This window comes from Bombina bombina, chromosome 2 (assembly GCF_027579735.1).
Source record: "Bombina bombina isolate aBomBom1 chromosome 2, aBomBom1.pri, whole genome shotgun sequence".
Classification (NCBI taxonomy): domain Eukaryota; kingdom Metazoa; phylum Chordata; class Amphibia; order Anura; family Bombinatoridae; genus Bombina; species Bombina bombina.
The window spans coordinates 189910199-189935952 of record NC_069500.1 but is presented as its reverse complement, the minus strand read 5'-3'; the positions used below and the strand labels follow the sequence as shown (position 1 = coordinate 189935952).

The 25754-nt window shown below is 40.7% G+C and overlaps 1 protein-coding gene across 4 annotated transcripts in view; it reads left to right on the top strand.

The window, feature by feature from the left end:
• POLK (DNA polymerase kappa) overlaps positions 1-25754 on the top strand; it is a 399961-nt gene that overhangs the window by 285766 nt on the left and 88441 nt on the right. For all 4 annotated transcript variants that reach the window (XM_053701396.1, XM_053701394.1, XM_053701393.1 and 1 more), the window contains exon 9: positions 9154-9320. In XM_053701396.1, coding sequence (XP_053557371.1) covers positions 9154-9320 — 167 coding nt within the window. The remainder of the gene's footprint in view (positions 1-9153; positions 9321-25754) is intronic.

Here is a 25754-nt window from a genome sequence, read left to right as displayed (position 1 = left end):
TTGCACAAGCTGTTTGTAAATAATTTTAGTGAGAAACCTAAAGTTTGAAAAAGTGAACAATTTTTTTTTATTTGATTGCTTTTGGCGGTGAAATGGTGGCATGAAATATACCAAAATGGGCCTAGATCAATACTTGGGGTTGTCTACTACACTACACTAGAGCTAAAATTAACCCTAGAAGCTCCCTACATGCTCCCTAATTAACCCATTCACTGCTGGGCATAATACACGTGTGGTGCGCAGTGGCATTTAGCAGCCTTCTAATTACCAAAAAGCAAAGCCAAAGCCATATATGTCTGCTATTTATGAACAAAGGGGATCCCAGAGAAGCATTTACAACCATTTATTCCATAATTTCATGAGTTGTTTGTAAATAATTTCAGTGAGAAACCTAAAGTTTGTGAAAAAATTTGTGAAAAAGTAAAAAAAAATTTTTATTTGATCGCATTCGGCGGTGAAATGGTGGCATGAAATATACCAAAATGGGCCTAGATCAATACTTTGGGATGTCTTCTAAAAAAATATATATACATGTCAATGGATATTCAGAGATTCCTGAAAGATATTAGTGTCCCAATGTAACTAGCGCTAATTTTGAAAAAAAGTGGTTTGGAAATGGCAAAGTGCTACTTGTATTTATGGCCCTATAACTTGCAAAGAACATGTAAACATTGGGTATTTCTAAACTCAGGACAAAATTTAGAAACTATTTAGCATGGGTGTTTTTTGGTGGTTGTAGATGTGTAACAGATTTTGGGGGTCAAAGTTAGAAAAAGTGTGTTTTTTTCAATTTTTTCCTCATATTTTATAATATTTTTTATAGTAAATTATAAGATATGATGAAAATAATGGTATATTTTGAAAGTCCATTTAATGGCGAGAAAAACGGTATATAATATGTGTGGGTACAGTAAATGAGTAAGAGGAAAATTACAGCTAAACACAAACACCGCAAAAATGTAAAAATAGCCTTGGTCCCAAACGGACAGAAAATGGAAAAGTGCTGTGGTCATTAAGGGGTTAATTGTCCTCAGCAGGAGAATTTGATAACCGGAAAACATAAATTCATATATGGTGGCTCCTTTTACACACATATAGAAACAAGAGGGGACAGAATAAATAATGAAAGTATATTGCATTTTTTTATTTTTAGCAACACATTAAACTGTATTGCAATCTATTTATGTTTAGTGGCTGTAGTATTAGAATAATACTCAAAGAAAATATTTAGTACATTTTTCTTTCCTTTTGTATTTAATAAGATTTTATTTTATAAATTAGCCAACATGCGTTAAAGGTTATCTAACTCTCAATGAATATGAATTAATAATCATTGTCTAAATAAATGTATATGTTTTTGTTTGTTTTTTATTCACTTTCTTTTTGCGTTGTTACATATTTAATAATTAAAGGCAATATAATATTTTTTTTCTTTTGATTAACAGGATTTCTAAAATGAGTGTTCTCTACGTAAAAGTTTGAACATCTGGGATCTTCTATGGCTTATTTATTTTTATCTGGGTAACTGTTAGTTTAGGGTTTCAGCTGTTTTGGTAAACAGAACATATTGTAAACTGGCTTAGTAATTACTTTAATCTATTTACCTATTTGTGGTACCCCCCAAAAAAAAAAAAGAGGTTGGCTGTTCCATAATATTTGTGGTGGCTGGATTTCAACTCCTGTTGAGGGAATTCCTCATCAATTTCTTAAGTATAAATAGTCTATATAACTATGTTAATTCAGGGCTCACATTTCCAAATCAAGGAGTGAGCCCAAAAAAATACGCCTAGATTTAGAGTTTTATCGGTAAAGACCCGCGGTGCTAACGCTGCTTTTTTCCCAGCGCACCCTTAAGACAACGCTGGTATTTAGAGTTGTTTGAGTGGCTGCGTTAGGCTCAGAAAAGGGAGCGTTGAGCATAATTTATCTCCACTTCAACCCTCAATACCAGCGTTGCCTACGGTATCGGTAAGCTGGAAAAACGTGCTCGTGCACGAGATCCCCATAGGAAACAATGGGGCTGAGCGGGCTGAAAAAAAACCTAACACCTGCAAAAAAGCAGCGTTCAGCTCCTAACGCAGCCCCATTGTTTCCTATGGGGAAACACTTTCTAAGTCTGCACCTAACACCCTAACATGAACCCCGCGTCTAAACACCCCTAACCTTACACTTATTAACCCCTAATCTGCCGCCCCCGCTATCGCTGACACCTGCATTATATTATTAACCCCTAATCTGCCGCTCCGGACACCGCCGCAACCTACATTATCCCTATGAACCCCTAATCTGCTGTCCCTAACATCGCCGACACCTATATTATATTTATTACCCCATAATCTGCCCCCCCACGTCGCCGCTACCTAACTACACTTATTAACCCCTAATCTGCCGACCGGACCTCGCCGCCACTATAATAAATGTATTAACCCCTAAACCGCCGCACTCCCGCCTCGCAAACACTATAATAAATGTTATTAACCCCTAATCTGCCCTCCCTAACATCGCCGCCACCTACCTACAATTATTAACCCCTAATCTGCTGCCCCCAACGTCGCCGCTACTATAATAAAGTTATTAACCCCTAAACCTAAGTCTAACCCTAACACCCCCCTAACATAAATATAATGTAAATAAAACAAAATAATATTCCTAAAATTAAATAAATTATTCCTATTTAAAACTAAATACTTACCTATAAAATAAACCCTAATATAGCTACAATATAATTAATAATTACATTGTATCTATTTTAGGATTTATATTTATTTTACAGGTAACTTTGTATTTATTTTAACTAGGTACAATAGCTATTAAATAGTTAACTACTTAATAGCTACGTAGTTAAAATAATTACAAAATTACCTGTAAAATAAATCTTAACCTAAGTTACAATTAAACCTAACACTACACTATCATTAAATTAATTAAATAAATTAACTGCAATTACCTACAATTAAATTTAATTAAACTAATCTATAATACAAAAACCCCCACTAAATTACAGAAAATTTAAAAATATTACAAGAAGTTTAAACTAATTAATCCTAATCTAAACCCCCTAATAAAATAAAAAAGCCCCCCAAAATAATAAAATGCCCTACCCTATTCTAAATTACAAAAGTAATCAGCTCTTTTACCAGCCCTTAAAAGGGCTTTTTGCGGGGCATTGCCCCAAAGTAATCAGCTCTTTTACCTGTAAAAAAAAAAATACAACCCCCCCAACATTAAAACCCACCACCCACATTGTCATATCAGAGTTTGTTAGCAGTTGTTGTTAGAGTGGAATCATTGACAAGAGACCACACTAGAGGAAACTGCAAATTGATTTAACTAGCAGTAGCAGTCTGAGTCTGAGAGTGCAGGCAAGACTGCTAGCAATAGCTGGTTAATTAAGGGTTAACATTGCTGGCTAGCAGCTGATACTAATGTTGTGGGTAGATGTGAAAACATCTGAACACAGGGGCTGCCTTGAGATTAATGGAAAATAAACAATCTCTGTTTTAGATTAGTAGTTCATCAATAGCAGTTAGAGACAAAGTTAGTTTGTTAATTGCAGTCCATTTAAGCAACAGGTTTTAACAAGTTGATGATTAGTGTGTGTGCTGTTAGCAAAAAGAACTAGTAAGATTTGTTGTATTACAGATTATAGCTAGCACAGACTTTGTGAGAGTTAATGAGCAGCACACATAAGCATAGATTGTAAGGGAAACAACTTATCTTATGGAAGGATTGCAGTCCTGTATAGGAGATCATTAGAGCAGTGATTGCCAGCAGTAATTCAGTATTTAAGGTTAAAGGCTTTTCCAGCCAGCAGGAGAGGAACAATGCAGCTTCAGTGTGGAGTGTCCTGCTGTTATAGAGAAACTGAAAGTGAATCCAGAAGCAGTGAAAAAAGCTGCAGCTCCTGTAGGTTAGCAGCTGATACAGACTGAGGAGCAACAGCAGTCTGTAGTTGATTGGCTTCAGTAAGTTGCACAGGAAGGAAACTCTCTGCAATTGAAGATACCTAAGCAGAGTGTTAGAGGAAGTGCTGGCTTAAATAGGCTGAAGGAGGAGGGCCATACTTAAAGGGGCAGTAAGTTAGAGCATTACACACATACCCCTACTCTAACCCACCCAAACCTAACACTAACCCCCTGAAGATCTCCCTACCTTGAGTCGTCTTCACCCAACCAGGCCGAAATCTTCATCCAAGGTGCGCAGAAGAGGTCCTTCATCCGGTAGAAGTCTTCATCCAGGCGGCGTCTTCAATCTTCACCCATCCGGAGCGGAGCCATCTTCCAAGGAGCCGACGCGGAGCCATCCTCTTCATCCGGAGTCTTCTAACACAATGACGGTACCTTTAAGGGACGTCATCCAAGATGGAGTCCCTTCAATTCCGATTGGCTGATAGGATTCTATCAGCCAATCAGAATTAAGGTAGGAAAAATCTGATTGGCTGATTCAATCAGCCAATCAGATTGAAGTTCAATCCGATTGGCTGATCCAATCAGCCAATAGGATTGAGCTCGCATTCTATTGGCTGATTGGAACAGCCAATAGAATGCGAGCGGGCTGAAAAGAGCTGATTACTTTGGGGCAATGCCCAGCAAAAAGCCCTTTTAAGGGCTGGTAAAAGAGCTGATTACTTTTGTAATTTAGAATAGGGTAGGGCATTTTATTATTTTGGGGGGCTTTTTTTATTAAATTAGGGGGTTTAGATTAGGTGTAATTAGTTTAAACTTCTTATATTTTTTTATTTTCTGTAATTTAGTGGGGGTTTTTTTTGTATTATAGATTAGTTTATTTAATTAAATTTAATTGTAGGTAATTGTAGTTAATTTATTTAATTAATTTAATGATAGTGTAGTGTTAGGTTTAATTGTAACTTAGGTTAGGATTTATTTTACAGGTAATTTTGTAATTATTTTAACTAGGTAGCTATTAAATAGTTATTAACTATTTAATAGCTATTGTACCTAGTTAAAATAAATACAAAGTTGCCTGTAAAATATCTATAAATCCTAAAATAGATACAATGTAATTATTAGTTATATTGTAGCTATATTAGGGTTTATTTTATAGGTAAGTATTTAGTTTTAAATAGGAATAATTTATTTAATTTTAGGAATATTATTTTGTTTTATTTAAATTATATTTATTTTAGGGGGGGGTAGGGTTAGGGATAGACTTAGGTTTAGGGGTTAATAACTTTATTATAGTAGCGGCGACGTTGGAGGCGGCAGATTAGGGGTTAATAATTGTAGGTAGGTGGCGGTGATGTTAGGGAGGGCAGATTAAGGGTTAATAACATTTATTATAGTGTTTGCAAGGCGGGAGTGCGGCGGTTTAGGAGTTAATACATTTATTATAGTGGCGGTGAGGTCCGGTCGGCAGATTAGGGGTTAATAAGTGTAGTTAGGTAGCGGCGACGTGGGGGGGGCAGATTAGTGGTTAATAACTATAATGTAGGTGTCAGCGATGTTAGGGGCAGCAGATTAGGAGTTCATAGCTATAATGTAGGTGGCGGCGGTGTCCGGTCGGCAGATTAGGGGTTAAAAAATTTATTATAGGGTTTACGATGTGGGGGGCCTCGGTTTAGGGGTACATAGGTAGTTTATGGGTGTTAGTGTACTTTATAGCACAGTAGTTAAGAGCTTTATGTTCCGGCGTTAGCCCATAAAGCTCTTAACTACTGACTTTTTTTGGCGGTAGGAGTCTTGTCGGTAGAGGGTCTCACTTCTTCCAAGACTCGAAATACCAGCGTTAGGCAAATCCCATTGAAAAGATAGGATGGGGATCTGCGGTAGCCTGGAGTCGCGGAAAGAAAGTGAGCGGTAGACCCTTTCCTGCCTGACTCTAAATACCAGCGGGCGGTAAAAAGCAGCGTTAGGACCCCTTAACGCTGCTTTTGACGGCTAACGCCAAACTCTAAATCTAGGCCATAGTTTTTGTGGTGTTTCTGTGTGTGTGCCTGCTTGTCTTCAATTGTTTAACCCCTAAAAGACCAGCAACACAACAGTGGTTTAACCACCTTTTGGTTATCTGAAACTTGCATAAATAATAACCTAGCCCCTTGATTGTCATTAACACAAGGTTTTTTAACCCCTTAATGACCGCAGCACTTTTCCATTTTCTGTCCGTTTGGGACCAAGGCTATTTTTACATTTTTGCGGTGTTTGTGTTTAGCTGTAATTTTCCTCTTACTCATTTACTGGACCCACACATATTATATACCGTTTTTCTCGCCATTAAATGGACTTTCAAAAGATACCATTATTTTCATCATATCTTATAATTTACTATAAAAAACATTATAAAATATGAAGAAAAAATGGAAAAAAACACACTTTTTCTAACTTTGACCCCCAAAATCTGTTACACATCTACAACCACCAAAAAACACCCATGCTAAATAGTTTCTAAATTTTGTCCTGAGTTTAGAAATACCCAATGTTTACATCTTCTTTGCTTTTTTTGCAAGTTATAGGGCCATAAATACAAGTAGCACTTTGCTATTTCCAAACCACTTTTTTTCAAAATTAGCGCTAGTTACATTGGGACACTAATATCTTTCAGGAATCCCTGAATATCCCTTGACATGTATATATTTTTTTTTCAAAGACATCCCAAAGTATTGATCTAGGCCCATTTTGGTATATTTCATGCCACTATTTCACCGCCAAATGCGATCAAATAAAAAAAATTGTTCACTTTTTCACAAATTTTTTTAACAAACTTTAGGTTTCTCACTGAAATTATTTACAAACAACTTATGCAATTATAGAATAAATGGTTGTAAATGCTTCTCTGGGATCCCCTTTGTTCAGAAATAGCAGACATATATGGCTTTGGCTTTGCTTTTTGGTAATTAGAAGGCTGCTAAATGCCACTGCGCACAATACGTGTATTATGCCCAGCATTGAAGGGGTTAATTAGGGAGCATGTAGGGAACTTCTAGGGTTAATTTTAGCTTTAGTTTAGTGTAGTAGACAACCCCAAGTATTGATCTAGGCCCATTTTGGTATATTTCATGCCCGCATTTCACCGCCAAATGCGATCAAAGTAAAAAAAACGTTAATTTTTTCACAATTTTAGGTTTCTCACTGAAATTATTTACAAACAGCTTGTGCAATTATGGCACAAATGGTTGTAAATGCTTCTCTGGGATACCCTTTGTTCAGAAATAGCAGACACATATGACTTTGGCGTTGCTTTATGGTAATTAGAAAGTCGCTAAATGCTGCTGCGCATCACACGTGTATTATGGCTAGCAGTGAAGGGGTTAATTAGGTAGTTTGTAGGGAGCTTGCAGGGTTAATTTTAGCTTTAGTGTAGAGATTAGCCTCCCACCTGACACATCCCACCCCCTGATCCCTCCCAAACAGCTCCCTTCTCTCCCCCACCCCACAATTGTCCCCGCCATCTTAAGTACTGGCAGAAAGTCTGCCAGTACTAAAATAAGTTTTTTGTTTTTTTTTTTAAAGAAAAAAAAAAAAAGCATATTTACATATGCTGTGTTTAGGATCCCCCCTGATCCCCCCCCAAACAGCTCTCTAAGCCTCCCTCTTAGCCTTATTGGGGGCCATCTTGGGTACTGGCAGCTGTCTGCCAGTACCCAGTTTGAACAATCAAATGTTTATTGTTATTTTTTTATTTTTTATTTTTCTGTAGTGTAGCTCAATCCCCCCCCCCCCCCCCCCCACGGACCAACCCCCACCACCTAAATAACACCTAAGGGTTTTTTTTCTGTATTTAAATTTTGTCCCAAAATAAAAAAAATTCCGTAGTGTAGCTCAATCCCCCCCCCCCCCCCCCCCCCACGGACCAACCCCCACCACCTAAATAACACCTAAGGGTTTTTTTTCTGTATTTAAATTTTGTCCCAAAATAAAAAAAATTCCGTAGTGTAGCGGTTCCCACCCGCTCCCTCCCCGTGCACGCGCCCGCCCCCTCGTGCTCGTGCGCGCGCCCGCGGACTTACCCGCCCACGATCCCGCCCCCCTCCACATGACCAGGGCCATCGATGGCCGCCACCCACCTCCCACACCGGCTCCCACCCACCAACGATACCGGCCATCGATGTCCGGTGCAGAGACGGCCACAGAGTGGCTCTCTCTGCATCGGATGGCCGTAAAAGGTTATTGCAGGATGCCTCCATATCGAGGCATCACTGCAATAACCGGAAAGCAGCTGGAAGCGAGCAGGATCGCTTCCAGCTGCTTTCCACACCGAGGACGTGCAGGGTACGTCCTCAGGCGTTAACTGCCTTTTTTCTGAGGACGTACCCTGCATGTCCTCGGTCGTTAAGGGGTTAACATCCCATTTTTGTACTCTAGCTGAGGCATATATGTCTTTTGTTGTTAAAGGGAAGGGAGGTGAAAGAGAGAACTGGTTCTGGCTGTCACATGTTTGTATACACCACAAAAGTGAGATGCTTGACTGTGAACCCAGCACCTATCTCAGATATACACCAGGGCCAGATAGGCATTTTACAGTTAGATTCTGCACTTAGTATTTGTCAAACACTGGGTTATTTACCTTGTTGTATGTACTTATGTGTTTTATACTGCAATGAAACTACTAGTTAAAGGGACAGTCTACACCTTAGTCATCTTAAAGTTGTACTTTATATTAAGCTGCAAATATCCTACTGCTCCCCTTTCTATATCATGCAGCGGTAACAGTAAAACATTTTTTTAAAATGACTATTGTTTCTGGTCACTTTGAAATGGCTGCCAAGCTCTGCCCACTGATTACATCACGACATGAGTTGCATTAAAGGCTTCACTAGTTAAAAAAGACTTGCTTATTGGATTCAACAGACTGTCAGTGCTATTCAGCAGAGTGCATAGATGCAGCCCAGATCATGATGTCATCAGGGGTGCAGGAGGATATTTGCAGCTTAATCTAACTTAAGACTTTAAGATGACTAAGGTGTAGACTGTCCCTTTAAAATAAGTTGTTTTTTTGTCCTATTTGTTCTAGCCCCACAACTAGTTTATTAAATCATTTAACACACTATTTTAGACATTTAATGTATCTACACGCATCTTCCTATTTCACATTTTTGTGCATGCTCTATGAGTTTTAAAATAACTGTATACTTTTGCCGACAAAAATGCAAAGTTTTAAGCCAGCAATAAATTGTAGATCTGTTTTTTACTTTTGTAGGTCCCTGGCATTGGAAAAGTAACAGAAAAAATGTTAAAAGCCCTGGGAATTGTAACTTGCACTGACCTTTACCAGCAGAGGGCTCTGCTATCACTGCTGTTCTCTGAAATATCTTGGCACAACTTCATAAACATCTCTCTGGGAATTGGTTCAACACATATAGAAAAGTAAGTTTGTATCAATATATATTTATCATGCAGGGTTTTTTCTTTCTTAATACAGAACCTACTACGTGTGTGTGTGTGTATATGTATATACTTATAGATATACTTTTATATATATATATATATATATATATATATACATATACAGTGGGGCAAAAAAGTATTTAGTCAGCCACCAATTGTGCAAGTTCTCCCACTTAAAGGGACAGTAAACACCAGAATTTTTGTTGTTTAAAAAGGTAGATAATCCCTCTATTACCCATTCCCCAATTTTGCATAACCAACACAGTTATAATAATATACTTTTTACCTCTGTGATTACCTTGTATCTATGCCTCTGCAAACTGCCCCCTTATTTCAGTTCTTTTGACAGACATGCATTTTTAGCCCATCAGTGCTTGCTCTTAGGAGCTTCAAGTGCCGGAGCTCAATGTTATCTATATGAAACACATGAACTAACGCCCTCTAGTGGTGAAAAACTGTCAAAATCCTTTCCAATTAGAGGCAGTCTTCAAGATCTAAGAAATTAGCACATGAACCTCCTAGATTTAGCTTTCAACTAGAGAACAAAGCAAAATTGGTAATAAAAGTAAATTGGAAAGTTGTTTAAAATTACATGCCCTATTTAAAACATGAAAGTTTTTTTTTTTTTACTTTACTGTCACTTTAAGAAGATAAGAGAGGCCTGTAATTTTCATCATAGGTATATCTCAACTATGAGAGACAAAATGTGGAAACAAATCCAGACAATCACTGATTTGGAAAGAATTTATTTGCAAATTATAGTGGAAAATAAGTATTTGGTCAATATCAAAAGTTCATCTCAATACTTTGTTATATATCCTTTGTTGGCAATGACAGAGGTCAAACGTTTTCTGTAAGTCTTCACAAGGTTGTCACACACTGTTGCTGGTATGTTGGCCCATTCCTGCATGCAGATCTCCTCTAGAGCAGTGATGTTTTGGGGCTGTCGCTGGGCAACACGGACTTTCAACTCCCTCCAAAGGTTTTCTATGGGGATGAGATCTGGAGACTGGCTAGGCCACTCCAAAACCTTGAAATGCTTCTTACGAAGCCACTCCTTTGTTGCCCGGGCGGTGTGTTTGGGATCATTGTCATGCTGAAAGACCAGCCACGTTTCATCTTCAATGCCCTTGCTGATGAAAGGAGGTTTGCACTCAAAATCTCACGATACATGGCCCCATTCATTCTTTCATGTACACGGATCAGTCGTTCTGTTCCCTTTGCAGAGAAACAGCCCCAAAGCATGATGTTGCCACCCCCATGCTTCACAGTAGGTTTGGTGTTCTTTGGTTGCAACTCAGCATTCTCTCTCCTCCCAACACGACGAGTTGTGTTTCTACCAAACAGTTCTACTTTGGTTTCATCTGACCATATGACATTCCCCCAATCCGCTTCTGGATCATCCAAATGCTCTCTAGCATACTTCAGACGGGCCCGGACATGTACTGGCTTAAGCAGGGGGACACGTCTGGCCCTGCAGGATCTGAGTCCCTGGCGGCGTAGTGTGTTACTGATGGTAGCCTTTGTTATGTTGGTCCCAGCTCTCTGCAGGTCATTCAGTAGGTCCCCCCGTGTGGTTCTGGGATGTTTGCTCACCGTTTTTGTGATCATTTTGACCCCACGGGGTGAGATCTTGCGTGGAGCCCCAGATCAAGGGAGATTATCAGTGGTCCTGTATGTCTTCCATTTTCTAATTATTGCTCCCACAGTTGATTTCTTCACACCAAGCTGCTTGTTTATTGCAGATTCAGTCTTCCCAGCCTGGTGCAGGTCTACAATTTCTTTTAAAAGATACGATGAGTCCACGGATTTCATCCTTACTTGTGGGATATCGCCTCCTGGTCAGCAGGAGGAGGCAAAGAGCACCACAGCAGAGCTATATATATAGCTCCTCCCTTCCCTCCCACTCCAGTCATTCTCTTTACCTGTGTTAGTGATAGGAAGAGGCAAAGTGAGGTGTTAGTTTAGATTCTTCAATCAAGAGTTTATTATTTTTAAAATGGTACCAGTGAGTGCTATTTTACTATAGGGTGTAGCCGTATTCCTTGTCAGCCTCTAGAGTAGAGCTACAGGTGGCTTTAGAGCAATGGGAACTGGTGGGACTAAACTTTCACTGCGCCTCCCATATTAGTGCTGCCCTTCATATACTGATGGTCTTAGCAGATTAACTAAGGCCCTTCTGTGTCCACAGAGCTGCAGGAGGGAGAAGAGCTCTTGATCCTGTGGGACTTCTCATGCTGTCACTCAGCACAGAGGTAAGTGCAGTCTTTTACTTTCTGGGACACTGGCTACCTCAGAATGGACTGTGTACTTCTGATCTGTTGGGGAACAAGAGCTCACTGGAAGTAGGGCTGCTTTCTGTACCAGTGTGTGTGAGTTTTCATGGAAATGTCAACCGACACAAGGTGTTTACATTATGGAGCTAATATATTTATTTGGCCTAATGTATTTTAAAGGAGGCTGGTATAGGTCCCTGCTATAGTGTGCTTATACGTTTTGACGCTGGGAGTGTGTTACCGGAGTCTTGCTATAAGACTCCGGTTTACGGCTGTATTCTGCCTTTGTGATACGGCCTTTCTGAGAGAAGGAGCGGCTGCTATTAGAGAAGCGGCTTTTCGATGGCCGATGCGACGCCCACGATGGGCGGGATTTTCTTTGGTGCGCTTGACTTTCGTTGCCGCGCAGATTATCATTGCGGAAGTCACGGCTGCTAAGGATCACTCTATGTATCACGCCACGACCGCATGGTTAAAAGTGAAACAAGCGGTCTTGGGCGTTTGTGAACTGCATTCCGGTTCAGTTTCTCTGTGTGGTCGGAGGACCGTGGGGGCAGGTAGGCGCCTCAGCAGAGCTGTTGAGGCGACGTGCTAGGTTATATTTCATCCTAAATAAAAGCCTATACTTTACAGAGTGCTTATATTGTTAACTTTTTCAGTGTAACTGACATATGTTAATACCTGTTTATGTTTAAAGGAACAGTATCTGGCCAGATTTAAAATATTCTGATGGATTTTTAGTCTGTACTGTGATTTCTATATTGGTTGGCTATAAATAAAAGCCTATACTTTAAAGACCAAATTGCTTCTTGCTTTCTATTGTCATGGATTCAGATGATATCCGGACTGTAGTGTGTTCTATGTGTTTGGATGCCACTGTGGAACCTCCTGCTCCTTTTTGTCCCTCATGCATTGAGAGGGCCTTACATTTTAGAGACAAAATTGTTTTTGACAAATCTTTGCCTAAGGCGAATGCTTCTCAAGAATCTACAGATGAGATGCAGAGTATGCTGCAGCTTTCTCCACAAGCGTTACAGCCCTTAACGCCCGCTCAAGCGGGACCTTGTATTTCACTAGTTTCTGCAGCTTTTACATTAAAAGACATAGCTGCAGTGATGTCCTCTACACTTTCCTCTACACTTTTTCCCATATCGCACGGCAAGCGTTCAAGACAGGACAACTATGTAGTAAATTCAGCCTCTGATACTATGATGGCGATTTCGGACGTACCCTCCAGGGGTTCTGAGTTGGAGGGCACTGAGGTACTCTCTGAAGGTGAACTTTCTGAATCAGGGAGTGCTTTACCTCTGACTGATTCTAATGTAGTTTCTTTCAGGTTTAAGCTTGAGCGCCTCCGTTTATTGCTGAGGGAGGTGTTGGTTACTCTGGATGATTGTGACTCAATAGTGGTCCCTCTGGAGAAATTGAGTAAGTTGGACAGATACTTGGAGGTTCCATCTTATTCAGATGTTTTTCCAGTCCCGAAGAGGACTTCAGAGATTATTGCAAAAGAATGGGAGAGACCAGGTATTCCCTTCTCTCCTCCAGTTTTTAAAAAAATGTACCCTATAGCCAACGCTATTAGGGATTCTTGGCAGATGGTCCCTAAAGTTGAGGGTGCTGTTTCTACTATGTCCAAGCGTACTACTAATCCTATTGAGGATAGTTGTGCGTTTAAGGACCAAATGGATAAGAATTTGGAGGGTCTCCTTAAGAAAATTTACGTTCATCAGGGATTCCTGTTGCAACCTGCGGCTTGCATTGTCACAGTCACCAGTGCGGCCGCTTATTGGTTTGATGCTCTGGAAGAGTCTCTTAAGACTGAGACTCCTTTGGAAGAGATACAGGATCGGATTAAAGCTCTTAAGTTAGCTAATTTGTTTATTACGGATGCTTCACTGCAGATTACTAAATTGGCGCCTAAGAGTTTGGGCTTTGCCATCTTAGCACGCAGAACTTTATGGTTAAAGTCTTGGTCTGCAGATTTGTCATCCAAGTCTAAGCTTTTGGCTATTCCTTACAAGGGGAAGACCCTGTTCGGGCCTGACTTGAAGGAAATTATTTCTGACATAACGGGAGGCAAGGGTCATCTCCTCCCTCAGGATAAAAAGTCCAAACAGAGAGGGCGACAGAGTAATTTTCATTCCTTTAGAAATTTAAAGGGAGTTGCCTCTTCCGCTAAACAGGAAGGGAATTATTCACAAACCAAGTCCACTTGGAGACCCAACCAGTCTTGGAACAGGGGTAAACAATCCAAGAAGCCTGCTGCTGATACCAAGTAAGCATAAAGGGTGGGCCCCCGATCCGGGACTGGATCTTGTTGGGGGCAGACTCTCTCTTCGTCCAGGCCTAGATAAGAGATGTTCAGGATCCCTGGACACTGGAAATTGTGTCTCAGGGATATCAGTTGGAGTTCAGAATCTCTTCTCCCAGAGGAAGGTTTCTCCTTTCTCGATTATCTGCAGACCAGATAAAAAGAGAGGCGTTCTTACGTTGTGTAGGAGACCTCTCTTCCATGGGAGTAATATGTCCTGTTCCAATACAGGAACAGGGACAAGGGTTTTATTCAAATCTCTTTGTAGTTCCCAAAAAAGAGGGAACGTTCCCTCCTATTTTAGACCTCAAAAGTCTAAACAAGTTTCTCAGAGTTCCATCCTTCAAGATGGAAACTATTCGTACCATTCTTCCATTGATCCAGGAGGGTCAATTTATGACTACCGTGGATCTAAAGGATGCATATCTTCATGTTCCTATCCACAGAGATCATCACAAGTTCCTGAGGTTTGCCTTTCTGGACAAACATTTTCAGTTTGTGGCTCTTCCTTTCAGTCTGGCCACGGCACCCAGGATTTTCACAAAAGTTCTGGGGTCTCTACTGGCGGTTCTAAGACCGCGGGGCATTGCAGTGGCGCCTTATCTGGACGATATTCTGATCCAGGTGTCGTCTTATCAGCTAGCAAAGTCTCATACCGACATTGTTCTATCCCTCCTGAGGACTCACGGGTGGAAGGTGAATCTGGAAAAGAGTTCACTAGTTCCACAGACAAGGGTTCCTTTCTTGGGAACTCTAATCGACTCTCTATCCATGAAAATCTTTTTGACAAAGGTCAGAAAGTTAAAGATCCTGAATACATGCCGAGCCTTTCAGACCAATCCTCGGCCGTCAGTGGGTCAGTGCATGGAGGTAATTGGATTGATGGTAGCAGCAATGGACATCATTCCATTTGCTCGTTTTCATCTCAGACCTCTGCAACTGAGCATGGTCAGACATTGGAATGGAGATTATACAAATTTATCTCCTCAAATAAATCTAGATCAGGAGACAAGGGACTCTCTTCTTTGGTGGTTGTCGCTGGATCATCTATCCCAGGGGACATGCTTCCGCAGACCCTCGTGGGTGATAGTGACAACGGATGCCAGCTTGTTAGGATGGGGAGCAGTTTGGAACTACCTAAGGGCTCAGGGTGTATGGACTCAGGCAGAGTCTCTCCTTCACATCAATATCTTAGAGTTGAGAGCAATATTCAATGCGCTTCGGGCTTGGCCTCAGTTGGCTTCGGCCCAATTCATCAGATTCCAGTCGGACAACATAACGACGGTAGCTTACATCAATCATCAGGGAGGAACAAGAAGTTCCTTAGCGATGACAGAAGTAGCCAAGATAATACAGTGGGCAGCGTCTCACTCTTGCCATCTGTCTGCGATCCACATCCCAGGGGTGGACAACTGGGAAGCAGATTTTCTGAGCAGACAGACATTTCATCCGGTAGAGTGGAAACTCCATCCGGAGGTATTTTCCAGCTTGATTCTCAGATGGGGCAGGCCTGAGTTGGATCTCATGGCATCTCGCCAAAATGCCAAGCTTCCGAGGTACGGGTCCAGGTCCAGGGATCCCCAGGCCGAGCTGATAGGTGCCTTGGTCTTTCAGCCTAGCTTGCAATTTGCTCTCCTTCCCCGAGTGATTGTTCGAGTCAAACAGGAGAGGGCATTGGTGATCCTCATCGCTCCTGCATGACCTCGCAGGACTTGGTATGCCGATCTGGTGGACATGTCATCTCATCCACCATGGAAGCTTCCATTGAGGAAAGACCTTCTCATTCAGGGACCCTTCCATCATCCGAATCTAGTTTCTCTGCAGCTAACTGCTTGGAGATTGAACGCTTAATTTTATCTAAGCGAGGGTTTTCTGATTCGGTCAAAGATACTTTGATTTAGGCACGTAAGCCTGTGACTAGGAAGATTTACCATAAGATATGGCGTAAATATCTTTATTGGTGTGATTCCAGGGGCTACTCATGGTGTAGGGTTAGGATTCCCAGGATTTTGTCTTTTCTCCAAGAAGGATTGGAGAAAGGGTTGTCAGCGAGTTCCTTAAAAGGACAGATTTCTGCTTTGTCTATTTTGTTAAACAAGCGTCTGGCTGATGTTCCAGATGTCCAATCTTTTTGTCAGGCCCTGACTAGAATCAGGCCTGTATTTAGACCAATTGCTCCTCCTTGGAGTTTGAATTTAGTTCTTAAAGTTCTTCAAGGGGTTCCGTTTGAACCTATGCATTCCATAGATATTAAGTTATTATCTTGGAAAGTTTTATTTTTGGTTGCTATTTCTTCTGCTCGAAGAGTATCTGAGCTTTCGGCATTACAATGTGATTCTCCTTACCTTATTTTCCATTCGGATAAGGTTGTGTTACGAACCAAACCCGGTTTTCTTCCTAAGGTTGTTTCAAATAGAAATATTAATCAGGAAATTGTTGTTCCTTCCTTGTGTCCTAATCCTTCTTCTAAGAAGGAGCGGCTGTTACATAATTTGGACGTGGTCAATGCTTTGAAGTTTTACTTACAGGCGACTAAGAATTTTCGTCAATCGTCTTCCTTGTTTGTTGTTTTTTCTGGGAAACATAGGGGTCAGAAAGATACGGCTACCTCTCTTTCTTTTTGGCTGAAGAGTATCATCCGTTTTGCATATGAGACTGCTGGACAGCAGCCTCCTGAACGAATTACGGCTCATTCCACTAGGGCTGTGGCTTCCTCATGGGCATTCAAAAATGATGCTTCTGTTGAACAGATTTGCAAAGCTTGCAACTTGGTCGTCTCTTCACACTTTTTCCAAATTTTCCAAATTCGATACTTTTGCCTCGTCTGAGGCTGTTTTTGGGAGGAAAGTTCTTCAAGCAGTGGTGCCTTCCGTTTAGGTTCCCTGTCTTGTCCCTCCCTTTTAATCCATGTCCTATAGCTTTGGTATTGTATCCCACAAGTAAGGATGAAATCTGTGGACTCATCGTATCTCTTAAAAGAAAAGGAACTTTATTCTTACCTGATAAATGTGTTTCTTTTAAGATACGATGACTCCACGGCCCACCCTGTTTTTCTGAGACAGGTCTTTATTTTTTTTAAACTTCAGTCGCCTCTGCACCTTGGCTTTTCCTTTCTCTTCCTAACTTCGGTCGAATGACTGAGTGGGAGGGAAGGGAGGAGCTATATATACAGCTCTGCTGTGGTGCTCTTTGCGTCCTCCTGCTGACCAGGAGGCGATATCCCACAAGTAAGGATGAAATCCGTGGACTCAACGTATCTTAAAAGAAACAAATTTATTAGGTAATAACAAATTTCCTTTTTTGTTTCTGGTGTCCTTCGACAGCTCTTTGGTCTTCACCATAGTGGAGTTTGGAGTGTGACTGTTTGAGGTTGTGGACAGGTGTCTTTTATACTGATAACAAGTTCAAACAGGTGCCATTAATACAGGTAATGAGTGGAGGACAGAGGAGCCTCTTAAAGAAGGTGGTCTGTGAGAGCCAGAAATCTTGCTTGTTTGTAGGTGACCAAATACTTATTTTCCACCATAATATGCAAATAAATACTTTCCAAATCAGACAATGTGATTGTCTGGATTTGTTTCCACATTTTGTCTCTCATAGTTGAGGTATACCTATGATGAAAATTACAGGCCTCTCTCATCTACTGAAGTGGGAGAACTTGCACAATTGGTGGCTGACTAAATACTTTTTTGCCCCACTGTATATATTTATATATATATATGTGTGTGTATGTATGTATGTGTATATATATATATATATATATACACACACACACACACACACACATACATTCACACATATGTATGTGTTTAAGTTAAAACAATGTTTCTGTTTAAGTTACAATGTTCGAAAGTGCATACATTTTACACAAAAAGTGTATTTGTGCTGAAATTTTTTAAAAATTTTGTAGCTATTAAAAATTTATTTACTTATAGTTGGTAATTTTAGAAAGTAAAAATGACTGAATATATCTTAATGAAACATTACAACTACAAAAAAAAAGATCCCTGTCAGATCATTAACCTAGAGGGCACCACCAAAAATAAATAAATGCAAGTGGTCTAATGGATGATTACTATATCAAAGAGTCCATAAATAAGTCTATTGAAACATAAGATCAACAGTCTCAATGAGCAGTCTTAATGGAAGCGTGATCTTCTTTAATCTTGGGTGATAGTGTATCCAAGGGCAGCTCCTTTCGAGACACCTTTATCAACTTTTAAAAAACTAAATAATATTCCACTCATGGAATTATTATTTTTAAAGGGACAGTCTACACCAGAATATTTTTTTTAAAAGGTAGATAATCCCTTAATTACCCATTCCCTAGTTTTGCATAACCAACACAGTTATATTAATACACTTTTTACCTTTGTGATTATCTTGTATCTAACCCTCTGCAAACTGCCACTTATTTCAGTTCTTTTGACAGACTTGAATTTTAGCAAATCAGTACTGGCTGCTAGAAACTCCACGTGTGTGAGCACAGTGTTATCTATATGAAACACATGAACTGACACCCTCTAGTGGTGAAAACGGTCAAAATGCCCTGAGCTAAGAGGTGGCCTTCAAGGGCTTAGAAATTAGCATGTGAACATCCTAGGTTTAGCTTTCAACTAAGAATACCCAGAGAACAAAGCAAAATTGGTGATAGAAGTAAATTGGAAAATTGTTTAAAATTGCATGCCCTATCTGAATAATGAAAGTTTATTTTGGACTAGACTGTACCTTTAAGTAAATTCATTAAAATTTGCTTTCGTTTTTTTGCAGCCTACAGTGCAGGTTGTGTGCAGTATGTCACCACCTGACACGCTTAGTGGAGTGTATCTTCTTCAGCACATTATCAATCTAGTTGCAATGCATGCAAAGCCTATTTCTGTGTTCTCTAGACTAAGGGCCTGATATTCATTCCTTTGTACAGGCTCTCAGCAGAATTAAACCGATCACCAGGCCTATTGCTCCTCTCTGGAGACTTAATTTGGTTTTTAGAGTCCTTCAATATCCTCTGTTTGAACCAATGCACTCTTTAGATATCAAGATGTTGACTTGGAATGTGTTGTTTTTGTTGGCCATCTCTTCTGCTCGTAGAGTTTTAGAATTGTCGGGCCTATCTACTGATTATCCATATCTGGTATTCCATCAGGATAAGGTTGTTCTACGGACTAGGACGGGATTTCTGTACAAAGTAATGTCGGTTTCCACATCCTGGGCTTTCAAGAATGAGACCTCTGTAGAGCAAATCTGTAAGGCCGCTACTTTTGCGTCTCTGCATACCTTTACTAAATTTTAACATTTCAATGTTTTTGCCTCAGCGGAGCGGAGGCTGCTTTTGGCAGAACAGTTCTTTAGATGATGGTTCATAGTAAATAGGTGCTTGCCATACCTTGTCCCACCCAGTTTTTTTTGTGGACTCTCACTACTATTAGAAAGAAAACAAAATGTATTCTTACCTGATAAATTAATTTCTTTCTTGGTAGTGAGAGTCCACGAACCCACCCAATTTTTTTCTGTTGGCAGCAGTCCTAGTTTGCACCTCTTTACCCTACTCTCTTTCTTACTATTTTCTTTCCTCTGCTATAAGCACTACTGGGAGGGAATGGGAAGTATCAGTGATTTCTCCTGTTAAGTGTGATCAGTCCACGGGTCATCATTACTTCTGGGATATTACTCCTCCCCAACAGGAAGTGCAAGAGGATTCACCCAGCAGAGCTGCCATATAGCTCCTCCCCTCTACGTCACCCCCAGTCATTCTCTTGCACCCAACGACTAGATAGGATGTGTGAGAGGACTATGGTGATTATACTTAGTTTTATACCTTCAATCAAAAGTTTGTTATTTTATAATAGCACCGGAGTGTGTTATTCCTTCTCTGGTAGAATTTGAAGAAGAATCTACCTGAGTTTTTACTATGATTTTAGCCGGCGTAGTTAAGATCATATTGCTGTTTCTCGGCCATCTGAGGAGAGGTAAACTTCAGATCAGGGGACAGCGGGCAGATTAATCTGCAAAGAGGTATGTAGCAGCTTATTATTTTCTGACAATGGAATTGATGAGAAAATTCTGCCATACCGATATAATGTAAACTCAGCCTTAAATGCAGTAGCAACAACTGGTATCAGGCTGTCATGTATGTATATTTTACACTTCAGTATTCTGGGGAATGGCACTTTCACTGGAATTATACTGTGTGCATAAGACTTTAGCCTAATTTGCAGGGACTAGCAACAGGCTTTTTAATAACACTTAATTTATGTTAAACGTTTTTTGCTGGCATGTAAAATCGTTTCATTTTCTGAGGTACTGGGTGAATAAAATATTTTGGGCACTATTTTTTTCCACTTGGCAGTTGTTTTATTTAATTTATGACAGTTTACTGATCTCTCTCACTGTTGTGTGTGAGGGGGAGGGGCCTTTTTTGGCGCTTTTGCTACGCATCAAAAAATTCAGTCAGAAGCTCATTGTATTTCCTGCATGATCCGGTTCATCTCTACAGAACTCAGGGGTCTTCAAAACTTGTTTCTCCAACATAGGTGTGTCCGGTCCACGGCGTCATCCTTACTTGTGGGATATTCTCTTCCCCAACAGGAAATGGCAAAGAGCCCAGCAAAGCTGGTCACATGATCCCTCCTAGGCTCCGCCTTCCCCAGTCATTCTCTTTGCCGTTGTACAGGCAACATCTCCACGGAGATGGCTTAGAGTTTTTTGGTGTTTAACTGTAGTTTTTATTATTCAATCAAGAGTTTGTTATTTTAAAATAGTGCTGGTATGTACTATTTACTCTGAAACAGAAAAGAGATGAAGATTTCTGTTTGTAAGAGGAAAATGATTTTAGCAACCGTTACTAAAATCGATGGCTGTTTCCACACAGGACTGTTGAGAGCAATTAACTTCAGTTGGGGGAAACAGGGAGCAGACTTTTGCTGCTTGAGGTATGACACATTTCTAACAAGACGATGTAATGCTGGAAGCTGTCATTTTCCCTATGGGATCCGGTAAGCCATTTTTATTACATAAAGAGAAAAAAAGGGCTTCACAAGGGCTTTTAAGACTGTAGACATTTTCTGGGCTAAAACGATTTATATATAAGCATATTTTATACTCCATAGCCTTGAGGAATTATTTTAATCTTGGGAACTATGTAAAATAACCGGCAGGCACTGTATTGGACACCTTATTCTCTAGGGGCTTTCCCTAATCATAGGCAGAGTCTCATTTTCGCGCCTCTATTGCGCACTTGTTTTTGGGAAGCATGACATGCAGATGCATGTGTGAGGAGCTCTGATACATAGAAAAGACTTTCTGAAGGCGTCATTTGGTATCGTATTCCCCTTTGGGCTTGGTTGGGTCTCAGCAAAGCAGATACCAGGGACTGTAAAGGGGTTAAATATAAAAACGGCTCCGGTTCCGTTATTTTAAGGGTTAAAGCTTCCAAATTTGGTGTGCAATACTTTTAAGGCTTTAAGACACTGTGGTGAAATTTTGGTGAATTTTGAACAATTCCTTCATACTTTTTCACATATGCAGTAATAAAGTGTGTTCAGTTTAAAATTTAAAGTGACAGTAACGGTTTTATTTTAAAACGTTTTTTGTACTTTGTTATCAAGTTTATGCCTGTTTAACATGTCTGAACTACCAGATAGACTGTGTTCTGTATGTGGGGAAGCCAAGGTTCCTTCTCATTTAAATAGATGTGATTTATGTGACACAAAATTTAGAGAAAATGATGCCCAAGATGATTCCTCAAGTGAGGGGAGTAAGCATGGTACTGCATCATCCCCTCCTTCGTCTACACCAGTCTTGCCCACACAGGAGGCCCCTAGTACATCTAGTGCGCCAATACTCCTTACTATGCAACAATTAACGGCTGTAATGGATAATTCTATCAAAAACATTTTAGCCAAAATGCCCACTTATCAGCGAAAGCGCGACTGCTCTGTTTTAGAAAATACTGAAGAGCATGAGGACGCTGATGATATTGGTTCTGAAGTGCCCCTACACCAGTCTGAGGGGGCCAGGGAGGTTTTGTCTGAGGGAGAAATTTCAGATTCAGGGAAAATTTCTCAACAAGCTGAACCTGATGTGATTACATTTAAATTTAAATTGGAACATCTCCGCGCTCTGCTTAAGGAGGTGTTATCTACTCTGGATGATTGTGAGAATTTGGTCATTCCAGAGAAATTATGTAAAATGGACAAGTTCCTAGAGGTCCCGGGGCCCCCCGAAGCTTTTCCTATACCCAAGCGGGTGGCGGACATTGTAAATAAAGAATGGGAAAGGCCCGGTATACCTTTCGTCCCTCCCCCCATATTTAAGAAATTGTTTCCTATGGTCGACCCCAGAAAGGACTTATGGCAGACAGTCCCCAAGGTCGAGGGGGCGGTTTCTACTCTAAACAAACGCACCACTATACCCATAGAAGATAGTTGTGCTTTCAAAGATCCTATGGATAAAAAATTAGAGGGTTTGCTTAAAAAGATGTTTGTTCAGCAAGGTTACCTTCTACAACCAATTTCATGCATTGTTCCTGTCACTACAGCAGCGTGTTTCTGGTGAACTAGAAAAGGCGCTCAATAATAATTCTTCTTCTTATGAGGAGATTATGGACAGAATTCATGCTCTCAAATTGGCTAATTCTTTCACCCTAGACGCCACTTTGCAATTGGCTAGGTTAGCGGCGAAAAATTCTGGTTTTGCTATTGTGGCGCGCAGAGCGCTTTGGCTAAAATCTTGGTCAGTGGAGGAAAATTGGGAAGCGGATTTTCTGAGTCGTCAGACATTTCATCCGGGGGAGTGGGAACTCCATCCGGAAATCTTTGCCCAAATTACTCAATTGTGGGGCATTCCAGACATGGATCTGATGGCCTCTCGTCAGAACTTCAAGGTTCCTTGCTACGGGTCCAGATCCAGGGATCCCAAGGCGACTCTAGTAGATGCACTAGTAGCACCTTGGACCTTCAAACTAGCTTATGTATTCCCGCCGTTTCCTCTCATCCCCAGGCTGGTAGCCAGGATCAATCAGGAGAGGGCCTCGGTGATCTTGATAGCTCCTGCGTGGCCACGCAGGACTTGGTATGCAGACCTGGTGAATATGTCATCGGCTCCACCATGGAAGCTACCTTTGAGACGAGACCTTCTTGTTCAAGGTCCGTTCGAACATCCGAATCTGGTCTCACTCCAACTGACTGCTTGGAGATTGAACGCTTGATCTTATCAAAGCGAGGGTTCTCAGATTCTGTCATTGATACTCTTGTTCAGGCCAGAAAGCCTGTAACTAGAAAAATCTACCACAAAATATGGAAAAAAATATATCTGTTGGTGTGAATCTAAAGGATTCCCTTGGGACAAGGTAAAAATTCCTAAGATTCTATCCTTTCTTCAAGAAGGTTTGGAGAAAGGATTATCTGCAAGTTCTTTGAAGGGACAGATTTCTGCCTTGTCTGTGTTACTTCACAAAAAGCTGGCAGCTGTGCCAGATGTTCAAGCCTTTGTTCAGGCTCTGGTTAGAATCAAGCCTGTTTACAAACATTTGACTCCTCCTTGGAGTCTCAATTTAGTTCTTTCAGTTCTTCAGGGGGTTCCGTTTGAACCCTTACATTCCGTTGATATTAAGTTATTATCTTGGAAAGTTTTGTTTTTGGTTGCAATTTCTTCTGCTAGAATAGTTTCAGAATTATCTGCTCTGCAGTGTTCTCCTCCTTATCTGGTGTTCCATGCAGATAAGGTGGTTTTACGTACTAAACCTGGTTTTCTTCCGAAAGTTGTTTCTAACAAAAACATTAACCAGGAGATAGTCGTGCCTTCTTTGTGTCCGAATCCAGTTTCAAAGAAGGAACGTTTGTTGCACAATTTGGATGTAGTTCGTGCTCTAAAATTCTATTTAGATGCTACAAAGGATTTTAGACAAACATCTTCTTTGTTTGTTGTTTATTCTGGTAAAAGGAGAGGTCAAAAAGCAACTTCTACCTCTCTCTCTTTTTGGATTAAAAGCATCATCAGATTGGCTTACGAGACTGCCGGACGGCAGCCTCCTGAAAGAATCACAGCTCATTCTACTAGGGCTGTGGCTTCCACATGGGCCTTCAAGAACGAGGCTTCTGTTGATCAGATATGTAAGGCAGCGACTTGGTCTTCACTGCACACTTTTACTAAATTTTACAAATTTGATACTTTTGCTTCTTCTGAGGCTATTTTTGGGAGAAAGGTTTTGCAAGCCGTGGTGCCTTCCATCTAGGTGACCTGATTTGCTCCCTCCCTTCATCCGTGTCCTAAAGCTTTGGTATTGGTTCCCACAAGTAAGGATGACGCCGTGGACCGGACACACCTATGTTGGAGAAAACAGAATTTATGTTTACCTGATAAATTACTTTCTCCAACGGTGTGTCCGGTCCACGGCCCGCCCTGGTTTTTTAATCAGGTCTGATAATTTATTTTCTTTAACTACAGTCACCACGGTATCATATGATTTCTCCTATGCAAATTTTCCTCCTTTACGTCGGTCGAATGACTGGGGAAGGCGGAGCCTAGGAGGGATCATGTGACCAGCTTTGCTGGGCTCTTTGCCATTTCCTGTTGGGGAAGAGAATATCCCACAAGTAAGGATGACGCCGTGGACCGGACACACCGTTGGAGAAAGTAATTTATCAGGTAAACATAAATTCTGTTTTTGAGGGAGGTAATCACTCACAGCAGAGCTGTGAGATTGTAGTTGACTGTGATAAAAAACGTTTATTTCTGTAACTTTTTTTCTGCTATCAGGGCTAGTTATCCTTTGCTAATGGGAACAAGCCTTTGCTAAAATTGTGTTTTTTTGCAAAGATTTGATGCTATAACCTTTCAGTTTATTAACTTTCAACTGTCATAACTCTTCTGTGCTTTTTATACTCACAGTACGTTTTCATATTATAGTAAATTACTTGAAAAGTATTTCCAAGTTGCTAGTTTATTTGCTAGTGTGTTAAACATGTCTGATTCAGAGGAAGACATCTGTGCTATATGTGCTAATGCCAAAGTGGAGCCCAATAGAAATTTATGTACTAACTGCATTGATGTTACTTTAAATAAAAGTCAATCTGTACAAATTGAACACATTTCACCAAACAACGAGGGGAGAGTTATGCCGACTAACTCGCCTCACGTGTCAGTACCTGCATCTCCCGCTCGGGAGGTGCGTGATATTGTGGCGCCAAGTACATCTGGGCGGCCATTACAAATCACATTACAGGATATGGCTACTGTTATGACTGAAGTTTTGGCTAAATTACCAGAACTAAGAGGTAAGCGTGATCACTCTGGGGTGAGAACAGAGTGCGCTGATAATGTTAGGGCCATGTCAGATACTGCGTCACAACTTGCAGAACATGAGGACGGAGAGCTTCATTCTGCGGCTGACGGTTCTGATCCAAACAGACTGGATTCAGATATTTCAAATTTTAAATTTAAGCTGGAAAACCTCCGTGTATTACTAGGGGAGGTGTTAGCGGCTCTGAATGATTGTAACACAGTTGCAATACCAGAGAAAATGTGTAGGTCGGATAAATATTTTGCGGTACCGTCGAGTACTGACGTTTTTTCCTATACCTAAGAGACTTACTGAAATTGTTACTAAGGAGTGGGATAGACCCGGTGTGCCGTTCTCACCCCCTCCGATATTTAGAAAGATGTTTCCAATAGACACCACCACACGGGACTTATGGCAAACGGTCCCTAAGGTGGAGGGAGCAGTTTCTACTTTAGCTAAGCGTACCACTATCCCGGTGGAGGATAGCTGTGCCTTTTCAGATCCAATGGATAAAAAGTTAGAGGGTTACCTTAAGAAAATGTTTG